Source organism: Bos grunniens, chromosome 26 (assembly GCF_055505025.1).
Source record: "Bos grunniens cultivar Pamir isolate PY7600 chromosome 26, Bosgru_T2T1.0, whole genome shotgun sequence".
In the NCBI taxonomy this organism is placed as follows: Eukaryota; Metazoa; Chordata; class Mammalia; order Artiodactyla; family Bovidae; genus Bos; species Bos grunniens.
In genome coordinates, this window is record NC_141190.1 from 32105401 (window position 1) to 32121779 (window position 16379).

At 40.2% G+C, this 16379-nt stretch overlaps 1 protein-coding gene and 1 long non-coding RNA gene across 26 annotated transcripts in view; one reads left to right on the plus strand and one right to left on the minus strand.

Annotated features, from left to right (window-relative positions):
* Positions 1-16379, minus strand: part of LOC147344333 (uncharacterized) — a 492915-nt gene that overhangs the window by 295182 nt on the left and 181354 nt on the right. For 23 of the 25 annotated variants that reach the window (XR_015155777.1, XR_015155768.1, XR_015155757.1 and 20 more), the window contains one exon: positions 14654-14758. Coding sequence is in view for 1 of the 25 variants with exons in the window: in XM_086379009.1 (XP_086235135.1) it covers positions 14654-14758 (105 nt within the window). In the remaining 24 variants the exon portion in view is untranslated. Of the gene's footprint in view, positions 1-7754; positions 8238-14653; positions 14759-16379 lie in introns of those variants that run through there. The other 2 variants (XR_015155776.1, XR_015155770.1) reach the window with 1 other exon arrangement.
* On the plus strand, positions 4615-6956 carry LOC147344334 (uncharacterized). Its single transcript, XR_015155785.1, has 2 exons — positions 4615-6433; positions 6744-6956. It is a non-coding gene; the product is annotated as an uncharacterized LOC147344334 (long non-coding RNA).

The following is a 16379-nucleotide window of genomic DNA, read 5'->3' on the forward strand; positions in this document are numbered from 1 at the left end:
TCCCACGGGCAGAGGAGCCTGGTAGGCTGCAGTCCATGGGGTCGCTAAGAGTCAGACACGACTGAGCGACTTCCCTTTCACTTTTCACTTTCATGCATTGGAGAAGGAAATGGCAACCCACTCCAGTGTTCTTGCCTGGAGAATCCCAGGGACGGGGGAGCCTGGTGGGCTGCTGTCTCAGGGGTCGCACAGAGTCGGACACGACTGAAGCGACTTAGCAGCAACAGCAGCAGGCTGTTGAAAGATATTGATTGTAATGGAAGAGAATATATATACATGTATAACTGAATCACTTTACTGTACACCTGAAACGAACATTGCAAATCAACTATATTTCAATAAAAATTGAAGAAAGGGTTACAACTTACTTTGGAATTCCTATTCTAGTGGTAATTCAGTACATATAGAGGAGAGTTTTTGAATTCTAATGGTAACTTAAAGGCTTATTAATATATAGATTATTTACCCAAAAGACCTCAAGAGGCTCCCTCATAATATGCCCTGAAGAGCATCTTCTGAATTTAGAGCACAAATCCTTAATCAGAGGAGTCCCGTTAGGTTTAATAGGATTTACATAGCTGGAAGGCCTAGGATGTTAGAATGAAAAAGGCTCTCAACCTGCTTTTGCATTTAATAATAATAACAAATATGCTCCTCCCCGTGGGAGGTGAGCAGTAGCGTAAGTGTTTGCCGCAAAGTCAAGTCCTGTGCTTTGGAGCTCAATTCCTTGCCAATTTTGACACCCCAATTCCTGGCTAGCTCAGGGCCCATCCTAGGTGACTTGTAACTAAAACAATTTCAATTCCTTTGGAAAATTTAATTCCAAATATAATTTCTCATTTGCTTCACAAGGGATGGCAAGCACAGCAGCCTATCTCTGGGGAAATGAAGGGAAAGCAGGGGATATGTACTGCACGGCATTTACTGAATATATTAAAATAATCATTCATGTTTTTCTAGCAACACTTTTTAATAAGTGTCAAATGTTTATTACTTTCTTTGGCATTTGCATCCACGTTAATCATGTCTCATTCACATGGTATTTATTTCTGGAGGTTGTAAAAGTCAACACAGGGGCTTCCCCAGGCCAATCAATTAGTCCAAATCCACTCCTGGGTTTCTGACTTGTAGACCTTATGCTGGTTTAGGAAGGATGCGAGAAAGCAGATTGGAATTAGTGATGGCCTCAGGGGTGAGGCAGCGATGCAGTCCCATCCTGAGCCACTCTCCCTGGCCCTTCCTGCTTCTGTCACCAGGGTCAGGCCCCTCCTGGGAAACCCATACATCACCACTTCTCCCTAGTCATGGAGTGGTGCTGGGTGGGTGAGCTGGAACTCTCTGAACCTTCTTTTTACAGAAAAGGGAAGATCTAACAATGGGAGTAATATAGATGTTTGCTGGCCCTTCTGAGGTCACCCGTATAAATGATGGAAAGAGTATAGAGGCTAGAAGGACAAAAGATGCTGGTATGGCAGAAAGCATAGACCTAAGGAGCATGGAGGGGCTTCCCTGGTAGCTCAGCTGGTAAAGAATCTGTCTGCAATGCAGGAGACCCTGGTTCGATTCCTGGGTGGGGAAGATCCCCTGGAGAAGGAATAGGCTACCCACTCTAGTATTCTTGGGCTTCCCTGGTGTCTCAGACGGTGAAGAATCCGCCTGCAATGAAGGAAACCTAGGTTTGATCCCTGTGTTAGGAAGACCCCCCTGGAAAAGGTTATGGCAACCCACTTCAATATCCTTGCCTAGAGAATCCCCATGGACAGAGGAGTCTGGTAGGCTACAGTCCATAGGGTGACAAAGAGTTGGACATGACTGAGTGACTAAGCACAGCACAGGAGTGAAGAGATGTGAATTCTAGCCTCAGTTCTACCAGAAATTATGGTGAATTCCCCCTCTTGGTCTGAGTTTTCAGACCATGTAACATTCACCAACTTGGTGCCTGAGGTTTTACCAATTCTTAAGCCAATGAGTGACAGCATCCATCAGTGTGGCCAAGGCGCAAGGTCACGCGGTGTGGAGGGCTAACCTTTCCAGAGCTGTGGTGGATTAACTTCTCTAGGGGGATGCTGGATGGAGCAGTCACTATCACTTCTGTTACACAATGGAGATAATGATAAAAAAAAAAAATACTAACTATTCCTGGTGGGAGCAATGAATGCCTAGAAGTTCGTTTTATTTGAAAAAATATTATGAGTTCTCTAGATATTTTGACTTGTTTATCAATGCAGTGGATCTATTAACACTCATTTCCCAGGGACCAGATGAGTTGAAAACTCACTCCTCTCTTTAGCAGTGAGCATCTCCTTGTTCACTTACATCATGGACTGTCTGGACATTTCCATTGCCCCGTCCTTTGTCTTTAATGACTGAAAGGAAGGGTTTCTTTCAAATGGCACACTGATGGGTGTAAAAGGGCATGGTGTCTTTTCACCACGGTCTGGTATCCAGAGCCATGGAGGGACTTTTGTCCTCACAGATCCTTAAGCTTCCTTATAATTTCCAGCTCTTCAGTATGACCTGCCTTCTAAGTAATTGACCTATACCTTTCCTTCTGCAAAAGGAAGAACAAAGAAAAAGCTTATCCAAAGACCTTGATGAAAGGGAGAAAAGACATTTTTCCTTGCTTTACCGTCATGCCCTCTTGCTGGAAGAATATACATCTTATGTCCAGCCAAGAAGCTCATTCTGTTTTACCTTTGAGAAGACAAAATTTTTTATAAAGAAAATGGGAAAGCGAGTTAACTTCATTTATTTCTGATCATGCCAAAAGGAAAAAATAGTTGAACAGAAAACTGTCCAAGCTTTAGCTTCCTGAATTTCACTTTTATTCCTTCTAATGAGGCAAACGTCTTCCAGAGGACTTACAAAACTTTTTATAAAGAAAATGGGAAAGCGAGTTAACTTCATTTATTTCTGATCATGCCAAAAGGAAAAAATAGTTGAACAGAAAACTGTCCAAGCTTTAGCTTCCTGAATTTCACTTTTATTCCTTCTAATGAGGCAAACGTCTTCCAGAGGACTCAGGTTCATCTATGCCTGTTTTCCTTCAACTTTCTATCACTTATAACAGAAAAATCTTAATAAAATAAAAAAAATTTTAAATATGTTAAAGAAGGCTGAATGCGGAAGAATTGATGTGGTGTTGGAGAAGACTCTTGAGAGTCCCTTGGATGGCAATGTGATCAAATCAGTCAATCTTAAAGGAAATCAACCCTAAACATTCACTGACACTGAAGCTGAAGCTTCAGAGCTTTGGCCACCTAATGAGCCGACTCATTAGACAAGACCCTGATTCTGGGAAAGATTGAAGGCAGAAGAGAAGGGGATGACAGAGGATGAGATGGTTGGATGGCATCACTGATTCAATTGACATGAGTTTGGGCAAGGTCCAGGAGATGATGGACAGAGAAGCCTGGTGTGCTGCATTCTATGGGGTGGTAGAGAGTCGGACATGACTGAGAAACTGAACAACAATCACAAAACTGATTTTTTTGTTGTTCAGTTTTTTCTTTTCTTTTTAAACAGTTTTATGTAAAACTGAAAGCAATAAACTGCACATAATGAAAATACAAAGTTTGATAAGGTTTGATGTATGCACATACCCAGAAACCAACTGTACAATTAAAATAATGAACATATTTCCCTCAAAACTTTATTCTTCTCCCTTCATAATCCCTCCCCCTCCTATTCTTTCTCACTCTTTTCCCATCTGCTTTCTGTCATAGATTGCATTTTCTAGAATTTTATATAACTGTAACTGATACGGTACATACTGTTATTTTGGCTTGACTTCGCACACTGAGCATATTTACTTTTAAATTCATCTATATGCTGCATGTATCCTTAGTTTATTTTTATTACTGCGTAGTACTCCACTGGTATATGCCACAATTTGTGTGTTGTGTTAACCTGTTAATGAACGTTTGAATAGTTTCTAGTTTGAGGTGATTACAAACAAAGCTGCTATGGATATTCAGGTATGTCTTTATCAGGACATATACTTTCATTACCCTTGGGTTAATACCTAGAGGTAGAATGGTTGGATCCTGTTGCATTGGAGTAATCACTCAAAACTTTGCCAAGTTCTTTGTCAAAGTTCTTGTACCGTTTTAATTCTCATCAGCTGCACTTAAGAGTTCTAGTTCCTCACCATCCTGACCAGCATTTGATGTGTCAGTCTTTTTAATTTTGGACATTCTAATGTATAAAGTGGCATTGCAATGAAGTTCTAATTTGCATTTCACTAATGAGTAAAGATAATGAGATGCTTTTTACATGACTATTTTTCATCTTGTTATAAGGTGAAGTGTCTAGTCAAATCTTTTCCCTATTTTTAAAATTGGGCTGTTTTCTCAATATTTGAGAATTATAGAATTCTTTATACATGCTGGATATAGTTATCAAATATGGGATTTGCCAATAGTTTCTCCATGTCAATAGTAACTTTCAAAGACCAGAAATTCCTAATTGTGATAAAAGTCCAACTTATCTTTTTTTTTTTTTTAAATAGATTACTCTTTTGATGGCTTACCTAGGATATCCCTACCTAATCCCATGTCACAAGGATTTCTCCTATGTTTTCCCATTTCTCTTTCTTTCTTAGACCTTGAAAGGAACTATTGAATGAAAACTTATTAAGACTTTCAGCCACATGCAGAATGACAAGGTGGAGCAAACTGAATTGGAGTCAGGGAAAACCTGAGTGGCCTTTCCTCTGATGAGTTTCCATTTGCACCATTTTATCTTAGTAGAGACAGCATTTCTGAAAGTTCAAATGGCACCAAACAGGCAGAGAGGGATAAATTAGCTCTAGCCAAGAACTGTTCCTGGCACTTAAGTTTCAAACATCAACACCTCATCCTCAGAGACCAGCTGTTCACAGAAGTCAGGTGAGAAGAAAAGGGTGAGATTCTTTTAAAGTTCACTGTTAGGAGGAAGGGAAGGAGAGTTCTGAGCAAATACTCCACTCAGAGTGTGGGCTCTGAACTACCTGCCTCAAAATTGCCTGGAAAAATGTAAACCCTGACCCAATAGCACCCACTTAGATAGAATCTTCTAGGGGTAGTATCTCAAGGTTAAATTCACCAAGTGATTCTTAAATAAACTAGTTACAGATGAGCCATCAGGTACACAAGAATCAGCTGTGATCCTCCCTGGAGGCAGCTTCTATGAGGGGTCTAAGGGTGAAGCTGTGGTTCTCAACCCTCTTCTTCCTCTTTTTTTCTTCCTTCCTCCCTCCTCTTCTGCTTCCTCCTCCTTCTTTAAAAAATCAAAGCTCTCAAGTTCCTTTCAACATGTAGCCAAGGTTGAAGACTCCCAGGTCACAGAGCAGAAGCAGCAACATCCCAGCCATGGGGCTTGGTGGGAGATGGAAATGGAGGAAACAGGCTGCCTGGGGACCACACGGAAGTAAAAACCTACACTCTGTCCAAAGAGGGCAGTCACTATCAGGCTAGTCAGCTCCTGCCATGTGGGAACAAAGCCCATGTTTTCCCAGCCCTCTGATGATTCAAGAGAAGATAGGATAATTGTTTGGACAATGATTTTTAAATATATGAAAATGACATAAAGTGTATAAGTCATGACGTGCAAAGCAGAACGTAGCTGTGGCTGGCTAGTTTGTGACTGTTGCCTGCAAAGTTTCTCAGCTCTGTGGACAAGGCTAATGCTGTTTTATGGTGGCCACTCCTTGGGGGCCAGTTCTAAAGAAGCTTGTGAGTTTGTGTTCAGGCGACACCTGTCTTCAGAGAATTTCTAGGCAGAGATGAATTCTACTGTGTTCCCTGATGTGGGTTTTGCCACATTTCCTGACTTGAGGCCAACCAGAGAAGCAGTCTCATAATTAGTATGTAAGATAGTGTATTTTTCATGGTTTTCTCCCTATAGAAGAATCTTTCTTCTATCCCAAACAAGTGATATTTGTAATATGATTCTTATAAATGACAACTGAGAGTGTTTTTTCCATCAAACTCACTACTACTGGCAGTTTTATCCCATCCAGGCCCTCTACCACACTTAGGATGGTGGTTCTCAAACTTTAATATGCTTAAGAATCACCTGCGCTCATGTGCCAATGCATAACTTCAGGCCTGGAGTACCCATGGAGTTTATTATCAAAATCAGAACCCTTCTGATTTTGAAAGCAACTCTTAACTAATGGTTACAGACTGGTTCATGCTGTCAGCCCACCTAGGCCTCATTTGTAAAGATTTTCTGATTCAGTGGGCTGTGCTGGAGCCAGAGACTCCTCACTTTTAATCAAGACCCCCTGAACAAACCCAGATGCAGGTAGTCTGGGCCACACTTTGAACAATTCTGACTTAATCATAAGAAGAGAAGATGGCAGAAAAATACTCATCTGGGAGATGGAGACAGAGAGTCCAGAGAGAAGACTCACTGAAACCCAGCTGCGTGATCCTCAAATCATTACAAGGTAAGCAACCAGCCATCAAGCAAAGTCAGAGACAAATACTAATTGCTAATCTCACATTTTCCTTTTTCCAGATTCCTCACAAAAGTAACTTGTTAGCTCTACTCGATTACATAGTACTTGACTGCCTTCAAGTAAATGCCTAAAGGCAACTGGTAATTAATGAGGTGTGTATAACCATTGTGATGAGCAATAAACATGTGCAGCAGACACGCATTTTTATGAAGATATGCTAATGAATGTTAGTGCGCCCGACTGCAGGCATCACTCCAGAGGGTTTTCTTTTTATTTATTGATTATTTATTTATTTCAGCCAACAACCAAGTGATGGGTAATGAGCTCACTCGGGTCTGGCTTTCCACGCTCTGGGCCCTGGGGGGTCACCGATGGATGTGTTTGACTCGCTTCGGAGCCTCAAAGAGTGAGATGCTGTATCCAGGAGCAAGGAACTGGCAAAGAAGATTTGCAATTCATTTCTGTTAGCTGAAAGCACGTATTTGTACAACATGAACTGGTCAAGACGTGGCTTTCGTGCTTGATTTTGTTTTTAGCTGAATCTCATCTGATGGGTATAAGCCAGAGAAATTCCAGGATACGGAAGGCCAGGGAATCTCAGGTTCAGGAGCAAACTCGGCTCCTTTTCTGGATAAGCTGGCAGAGTCAGAACTTGGAGCAAGGACTGCAGAGCCTGCTGCCTGGGTTTGAACCCCAGCTGTGCCACTTATTATTATTTTGTGTCCCAGAACTCAACTTCTCTGGGCTCTGGTTTCCCCATTTCTAAAATGAGGAGGATAATAGTACATACTTCTCAGGGTCTTTTTATGACTAATATTTGTCATATTAGCTAATATTTATGAAGCACTTGAGGGTGTCTGGCATGCAGCAAGAGCTACAAAAGTGAACACTGAGGTCTTTGCAGTGGAGGGGCCCTAAAATGGGAAAGTTGGGTTAAGGGACTATTGGTTGATCTTGGCTCCAAAATTTCATCTGTGAATCACTCTGTCTCCCCATGCCATCAAAACCACATCTCAGCTTCCACATTCCTCCAAAGTCTCCTTAGGACAATATTAACTTTTGGCACAATACCCCCACAACATGGCTGTTCAAGTTGAATTGAATGTTGGTTGAATTCAATTCAACTAGTTGAATCGAATGTTGGTTGAATTCAATTCAACTAGTTGAATCCAGATAGGAAGCAATGCTGCCAGCTAAAAAGATAGGCACTTTACCCTGGAATTTTCAGAGACCAGCTACAGAGGGGAATGTAATCCTGGGGACATCTGCTCCTGCAAAAGCTTACTGTAGGCAGCTTAGTATAGCCATGACCATACCCTGGTCTTTCTGGGTTCTATGAGCTGTCCCCCAAGTAAAGTTTGACCCCTCTCCCTCTCCTATGCCAGACCCTGATCACATACCCTCCTCTCTGTTTCTACCCTTGTCTTTAGGAGAGATCAAAGCTCTGTTCAAGGTTCTTTTTACTTCCCTCCAGACATTCTGTGTTTAGAATTACAGCCACCTTTATTTTCAGCTCCAAGCAGATGTTCCAGGCAGGAAAATGCCTGCCAAATGTTTCGGATTACATTCGGGAGGTTTGGGTTCGTACTTTGCTGAACAAGAATCAGTGCTGACATTCTAGAAAACAGTAACACTTTGGGGGTAGTGAGACATCCCTCTTCTATGTGAAAAGGGTAATCCTCAGAGAGATTCGAAGTTCCAGAGAAATCATTCCAGGGCCTTTTATTTGACAGAACTTCACAGTTTACCAGGTTCTTACAGGTCCATGATTTCCTTTACATCTTGTAACAACCTAGAGAAGTAGTCATGGCAAGGATTAGGACTGTTACTTCACAGCTGAGGGGGCTAAAAAGATGAGAGAGATGGGAGGATTTGACATCCTTATAAGAGTTTGGTCTCTTACCTTCCAAACCTGGGCACTTTCCACAGATAACAATGTGATACATTCACATATTGTTTTCTTATACATTTTTAAAGTATTAACAGGAGGGTAGTATCATTTTCTCCCCAGAAAATCTCGTGATTTATATAGGGGAGTGTTTTAGTCAGCATAGATTAGGCTATGCCTCAATAACAAACAAGCCCTAATAGCTCAGAAGTTTAACTCAACAAAGATTGATTTCATGTCATATTATTTTCTGATGCAGGTTCATATGGGTCTCTGAGATGGTTTTCCTGAGTGATAACCAGTACCTTTCTATATTATCAGTCTCTGTTAAACAAACAAACAAACAAACAAACAAAAAACAGCCTTAGAAGTCACCGGGAAATCAGAACATAATGATATAAATTTCTGGAAAAGTTTCTTGGCCAGGCCATCACTTCTACCCACATCTTATTTGCATGTACCCAGTCATGACTTCAACCTAACTGTAAACAAAGGTAGTTTTCTTGTGAGCCAGAAAGAATAAATGTGATAGGTCTTGCTGAATACAAAGCATTATTTCTTCCATTTCAAACTGCACCAGCTCTTATTCTAGGCTGTCAGCGAGGGGCTAGCAGATAAAACATCATGGTCACAGACTTGATATTGTGCCAACTGTAGAACAGCAACTAAATATCTGTAGGGCAAACTAAATTATTTCAGAAGTAAAGCCCTCCACCAGCTGAAGAATGTAAGGAGGGCAATATGATTTGTACCCCAGTGGGGCCGAAATGCAATGCAGGCAGACCTCATTTTATTCCTCTCTGCTTTACTGTGCTTTACAGATATTGTGTTATTTACTAATTGAAACTTTGTGCCAACCCTGCATCAAATAAGCCTACCGGTGCCATTTTTCCAACAGCATTTGTTCACTTCGTGTCTCTGTGTCACATGTTGGTAGTTCTCACAATAGTTCAAGTTTCTTTCATTATTATTGTATTTGTAAGGCTATCACTGATTAGCGACTTTTGAAATACTATTGTAATTATTTGGGGGTGCCACAAACTGTGCTCATAGAAGAACTTAAACAATTGTGTGTGTTCTGACCGCTCTATAGGTCAGCTATTCCCCCAAATTTCTCCCTCTCCGAGAGCCTCCCTATTCCCTGAGACACAACAGTATTGAAATAATGCCAACTAACAACCCTACAATGGCCTCTAAGTGTTCAAGTGACAGGAAGAGTTTCACATCTCTCCCTTTAAAAACTTAGAAATGATTAAACTTGGTGAGGAATGTCTGTTGAAAGCCAAGACAGGACAAAAGCTTCTTGCACCAAACAGTTAGCCAAGTTGTAAATGCAAAGAAAAATTCTGAAGGAAATTAAAGGTGCTGTTCCAGTGAACACATGGATGATAAAGCAAAGCAGCCTTCCTGCTGATAAGAAAGTTGTAGCTGTCTGGATAGAAGACCAAACCAGCCACAACAGCCCCATAAGCCCAAGTCTAACCCAGAGCAGGGGCCTAACTCTCTTCCATTTAATGAAGACTGAGAGGGGTGAGGAATCTGCGGAAGAGTTTGAAGCTAGTAGAGACCGATTCATCAGATTTGAGGAAAGAAGCCATCTCCATAACAAAAGTATAAGGTGAAGCAGCAAATACTGATGTAGAAGCTGTAGCAAGTTACCCAGAAGATGTAGCTAAGATAACTGGGGAATGTGGTAACACTAAACAATAGATTTTCAATGTAGACAAAACAGCCTTACATTGGAAGAAGATGCCTCTAATATTTTAATACCTAGAGAGACATCAATGCCAAAGGACAGGCTGACTCTCTTTTTAAGGGCTGATGCAGCTAGTGACTAAGTTGAGACCAATGCTCATACTCCATTCTGAAAAACCTAGGACCCTTTACAATTATGCTAAATCTATGCTACCTTTGCTCTAGAAATGAAATAACAAAGCCTGGCTGACAACACCTCTGTTTACAACATAGTTTACTGAATATTTTAAGCCCACTGTTGAGACCTACTGCTCAAGAGAAAAAAGCAAATTCTTTTTAAAATACTACTGCTCATTGACAATGCAACTGCGTTACCAAAATCCCTGATGGAGATGAGATGTACAAGCTGTTTTCATCCCTGTTAACACAACATCCATTCTGCAGCCTACAGATCAACGAATAATTTTGACTTTTAAGTCTTATTATTTAAGAAATACATTTTGTAAGGGTATAGATGCCAGAGATGGTGATTTTTCTGATGGATCTGGGCAAAGTCAACTGAAAACCTTATGGAATAGATTCACCATTCTAGATGCCAATGAGAGCATTCATGATTCATGAGAAGAGGTCAAAACATCAACCTTAACAACAGTTTGGAAGAAATTGATTTCAGAACTCATGGATAACTTTGAGGGGTTTAAGACTTCAGTAGAGGAAGTAACTACAGATGTGGTAGAAACAGCAAGAGAACTAGAATTAGAAATGGAGCCCAAAGATGTAACTGAATTGCTGGAATTTTATAAACTTTAAAGGAATTAAGTTGCTTCTTCAGTTCAGTTCATTCAGTCACTCAGTCATATCTGACTCTTTGTAACCTCATGGACTGCAGCATGCCAGGCCTCCCTGTCCATCACCAACTGCCAGAGCTTACTCAGACTCATGTCTATCGAGTCAGTGATGCCATACAACCATCTCATCCTCTATAGTCCCCTTCTCCCCCTGCTTTCAATCTTTCCCAGCATCAGGGTCTTTTCCAATAAGTCAGTTCTTCACGTCAGGTGGCCAAAGTATTGGAGTTTCAGCTTCAGCATCAGTCCTTCCAATGAATATTCTGGACTGATTTCCTTTACGATGGGCTGGTTGGATCTCCTTGCAGTCAAGAGTCTTCTCCAACACCACAGTTCAAAGGCATCAATTCTTCAGCGCTCAGCTTTCTTTATAGTCCAACTCTCACATCCATACATGACTACTGGAAAAACCATAGCTTTGACTAGATGGACTTTTGTTGACAAAGTAATTACTCTTCTTTTTAGTATGCTGTCTAGGTTGATCATAACTTTTCTTCCAAGGAGCAAGCGTCTTTTAATTTCATGGCTGCAGTCACCATCTGCAGTGATTTTGGAGCACCCTCCCCCCCGCCCCCGCCAAAATAAAGTCTCTCAGTTTCCACTGTTTCCCCATCTATTTGCCATGAAGTGATGGGACCAGATGCCATGATCTTAGTTTTCTGAATGTTGAATTTTAAGCCAACTTTTTCACTCTCCTCTTTTACTTCCATCAAGAGGCTCTTTAGTTCTTCACTTTCTGCCATTAGGGTGGTGTCTTCTGAATATCTGAGGTTATTGATATTTCAGCTTGTGCTTCATCCAGCCCAGAATTTTGCATATGTACTCTGCATAAAAGTTAAATAAGCAGGGTGACAATATACAGCCTTGATGTACTCCTTTCCTGATTTGGAACCAGTCTGTTGTTCCATTCCCAGTTCTAACTGTTGCTTCTTGACCTGCACACAGATTTCTCAGGAGGCAGGTCAGGTGGTCTAGTATTCCCATCTCTTTGAGAATTTTCCACAGTTTGTTATGATCCACATAGTCAAAGGCTTTGGCATAGTCAATAAAGCATAGTCAATAAAGAAGTAGATATTTTTCTGGAACTCTCTTGCTTTTTTGATGATTCAACAGATGTTGGCAATTTGATCTCTGGCTCCTCTGCCTTTCCCAAATCCAGCTTGAACATCTGGAAGTTCATGGTGATCAATTCAGTGATCAATTCAAAAATTCAGTGATCACTACAAAGAAATAGAGGAAAACAATGGAATGTGAAAGACTAGAGATCTCATCAAGAAAATTAGAGACCAAGGAAACATTTCATGCAAAAATGGGCACAATAAAGGACAGAAATGGTATGGACCTAACAGAAGCAAAATATATTAAGAAGATGTGGCAAGAATACACAGAAGAATTATCCAAAAAAGATCTTCATGACCCAGATAACCACGATGATGTGATCACTCACCTAGAGCCAGACATCCTAGAATCAAGTGGGCCTTAGGAAGCATCACATGAACAAAGCTAGTGGAGGTGATGGAATTCCAGTTAAGCTATTTCAAATCTTAAAAGATGATACTTTGAAAGTGCTGCACTCACTATGTCAGCAAATTTGGAAAACTCAGCAGTGGCCACAGGACTGGAAAAGGTCAGTTTTCATTCTAATCCCAAAGAAAGGCAATGCCAAAGAATGGTCAAACTACCACACAATTGCACTCATCTCACATGCTAGCAAAGTAATACTCAAAATTGTCTAAGTCAGGCTTCAACAGTATGTGAACCATGAACTTTCAGATGTTCAAGCTGGATTTAGAAAAGGCAGAGGAACCAGAGTTGCTTCTTATGGATTAGCAAAGAAAGTGGTTTCTTCAGATAGAATATAAACCTAGTGAGACACTGTGAAGATTGTTGAAATGACAACAAAGGATTTAGAATATAACATAAACTTCGTTGATAAAGCAATGACAAGGTTAGAGACGACTGACTCCATTTTTTAAAGAAGTTCTACCGTGGGCAAAATGCTCACTGAAGACTCATGATGCTTGGCATTTTTTTTTTTTTTTTTTTTAGCAATGAAGTATTTTTAAATTAAGGTATGTACATTTTTTTTAGACCTAATGCTATTTTGCACTTAATAGACTACAGTGTAGTGTAAGCATAAATTTTATATGCACTGATAAACCAAAAAAGTAATGTAACTTACTTTATTACAATATATTCACTTTACCATGGTGGTAGAGATACTTTACAGTAAAGATACTGAACACATAGTATCTCTAAGGTATGCCTACACCAACTATTTATTCATTCATCTTTTTTGTATTCCCATCTATATCCATAAATTGAGGGGGGTTCTAATATTATATTAAAGTACCTTCAAAAGGAAACAATTAAGAATAAAATCCACTCAAAAAAAAGTAGTTTATAGAATGCAGAAAGCTAGCTACATCAAATGTTTAGGATTGGTTAATCATTACAACTGAACAACTGAGGTTTGTCTCTGAATTTACTAGAAGTTCAAGTAGAAAGGAGAATAGAGGAGTTATAAAGATAGAATTTTGAGCACATTTAATGTTCCAGTTATTATGTGAAATATTTCACATACATCAGCTTATTTGACCCACACATCAACTTATGATCAGTTAATGACAGTAGCCACCACATACCAAGTTCATTCTCAGTGAGATGACATAAAACATCTCAGGTATACTCAGTACAAGGCTGGGTTCCAACTCAGCCCTGTCTGATTCCAACATCTGTGCTCTTTTCATAACCTAATGGTTCTCTTTGTCACATAAAAGGAAGCATATAACTAAGTAAATACAAGAAAAAAATAGGAGATGCATATACCCTCTATTTTTACTAAAAGAGTGATATTTTAATGAGTTCCAAGTCAGTAAGCCCCAAACTTTCCTCACTACTGCAAACCACCAGAGGTTAAGGCAGAATTTACCTTGAAGAGTATCAAAGGAACTATAATGTATCTGAGGCACAGAGAAGATTTGAAAGCCAAGGGAGGAACATAACGCAGGTAAACCAAGGTTAAGATTTCTGTGCAGGGTCACACAGCAAGGCGGTGCTAGTCTTCCAGGCCTTTTCTTAGGGCTTGGCTTATTTGATTGGATTAGACTAGATTTTGAAAGCTTATCCACCAAGAGGGTGAATTTTCACTTTTACCAAAGGACCAGAAGCAGAAAGGAAAACCTGTTGACTACATAATTGTTCCCTTTACCATCTTTGGTTGACACATGAGCAGTCATGTGGCTTATTAAACTTGCTAATGGCATTCTTGCTTCTCAGCAGTGATACATTGCACAACACCCCCCTAAATACCGCTGTTTCCAGTCCATGCCTACTGCAGACTCAAGGCTAAAAGCACATCCTTGCTAAAGCTAGAGACGAGATATATCATCAAGGAGTGGGCATCTGATGAAAGCTATGCTCTGCCTACGTCATAGCCACCTGGAAGTAAGATGCTGACCTGGGGTGTCCCGGAAGCATAGAGCAGAAAGAAACACTGACAGGGAGTGGCCAGTGAACGAGTGGAACTGTCTTGAATTACAACAGAGGCACCCTTCACTCTTCAGAGTCTGAAATCTGGTGTGCAGATTTCAGATGTGACAGTTTAATTCAGTAACACCAGTCCCCGAACAACACAGTTCGATTTTCAGTTACCATGGTATATTAACTGTGAGTCATTGAATAAAGTTGAAACTGTGCTGCCGACTCATCTGTCCACAAATCACTCTAATATATCAATAACAGATATACCTCAAGGACAGGGGTCAATCAACTCACATCTTACAAAGGCTAGCAGTGACTGGTCAATGCACTTGTAGTTCAGCTCACTCACAGCCAGCAAACCTTGGAGTGGTGTTGTCTCGTTGTCTCTCAGTGATAAACCTGTGGGACATTTGACAGAAAAGGGTAATCAAAAGATGAGGCTGGCCAACAAAGAGGAATGTGCAGCAAAGAACAAATAAAAACACTAAGAGCAAAATTCAGATTGAATGCAAATAGCATAGTAATACTAGGTTGGCTGAAAAGTTCATTTGGATTTTCCCAAACCATCTTATATAAAAACCCAAATGAACATTTTGGCCAACTCAATAGCTGACAGTGGAATGCTGACTGCTGCAACTGGAGAAACTCTAGATAGGCAGTCAGAGGAACTTACTGAAGGCAATTTAGCCACATAAATGAAGAAAAGAAGGAAAATACCCTAAAGAAATTGGTGCCTTTAAAACCTTCTCGTGAAAAGAACTCTTGGCGCTATTTCACAATGTTAAAAGTGCAAAGGATAGAATGTTGGAAGCTACTTCAAACTTAGAAAGAAGCAAGACAGAAAAGAGTTTGACACAGTATTATGAATTATATGATGGGAAGAAGGCAGGCACTGTTCACACTACTCTTTATAACTTTTTTTTAAAGAAACACAACGTTTTGAGTCTCAATGTTTCTTATGATTTAAACAACATTAAGTGAATATCAGTTGTACTATTTTTCCATATCCATATATTTTTATAAGTAACAGTAAGAGAGGTTTTAATGTTTAGATAGACAAATTTTTATTAGAGTTTATTTGCTCTACATTGTCATATCAGTTTCTGCTGTACTGCAAAGTGAATCAGGTGTGTGTGTGTGTGTGTGTGTGTGTGTGTGTGTGTGTGTATTCCCTCTTTGAGGGCTTCCCTGGTAGCTCAGCTGGTAAAGAATCCACCTGCAAGGCAGGGGATCCCAGTTCAATTCCTGGGTTGGTAAGATCCCCTGGAGAAGGGAATGGCTACCCACTCCAGTATTCTGGCCTGGAGAATTCCATGGACTGTATAGTCTATGGGGTTGCAAAGAGTCAAAAGTGACTGAGTGATTTTCACTTCTCCCCTCTTTGTCACCATGGAGCATTGAGTAGATTTCCCTGCATAATACAGTAGGTTCTCATTAGTCATCTATTTTATATTATACGTAGTAGTGTTATATGTCATCCCAATATTCCAATAGATGTTTTTAAAGGTCACAAAATACTAGTATAATTTCTCATATATTATCAAGACCATTTTGTGTGGATTGAGTTTGCATGGCCATTTTTACAGCCCCACACTACCGTGTAAAGACTTCTGTATTTCCCTGATCTTTCACTGAGGAATTCTGCTCACATAAGGCACAATAGAAAAACAAAGCCCCATAAAAGCTGCTCATAGCACACACCAGAATGAGAATGAGATTCACTACCATGACCTTTGTTCATTTGAGTAATGTCTGCTTAGGGTTCTGGCCTGGATACACTCCAAAAAATTAAAGAGGCAAATTGAAAAGTCATGTGACATTTTCAAGGAAGGAGCCTGTGGGATCTGAGCTGTTAATGACTGGAAGTTTGTAGGTTACCCAAATGCAAGAACTATATCTAAGTGGAAGAGCTAAGTAGGTATTTGGAATTTACACTCTGATTCTCAGAAGAAACCCAGGCTAACGATAAATAACTAGAAGTCCTCACCCTGCTGGTTACAGCCAAGGTCATTCAGTTCAG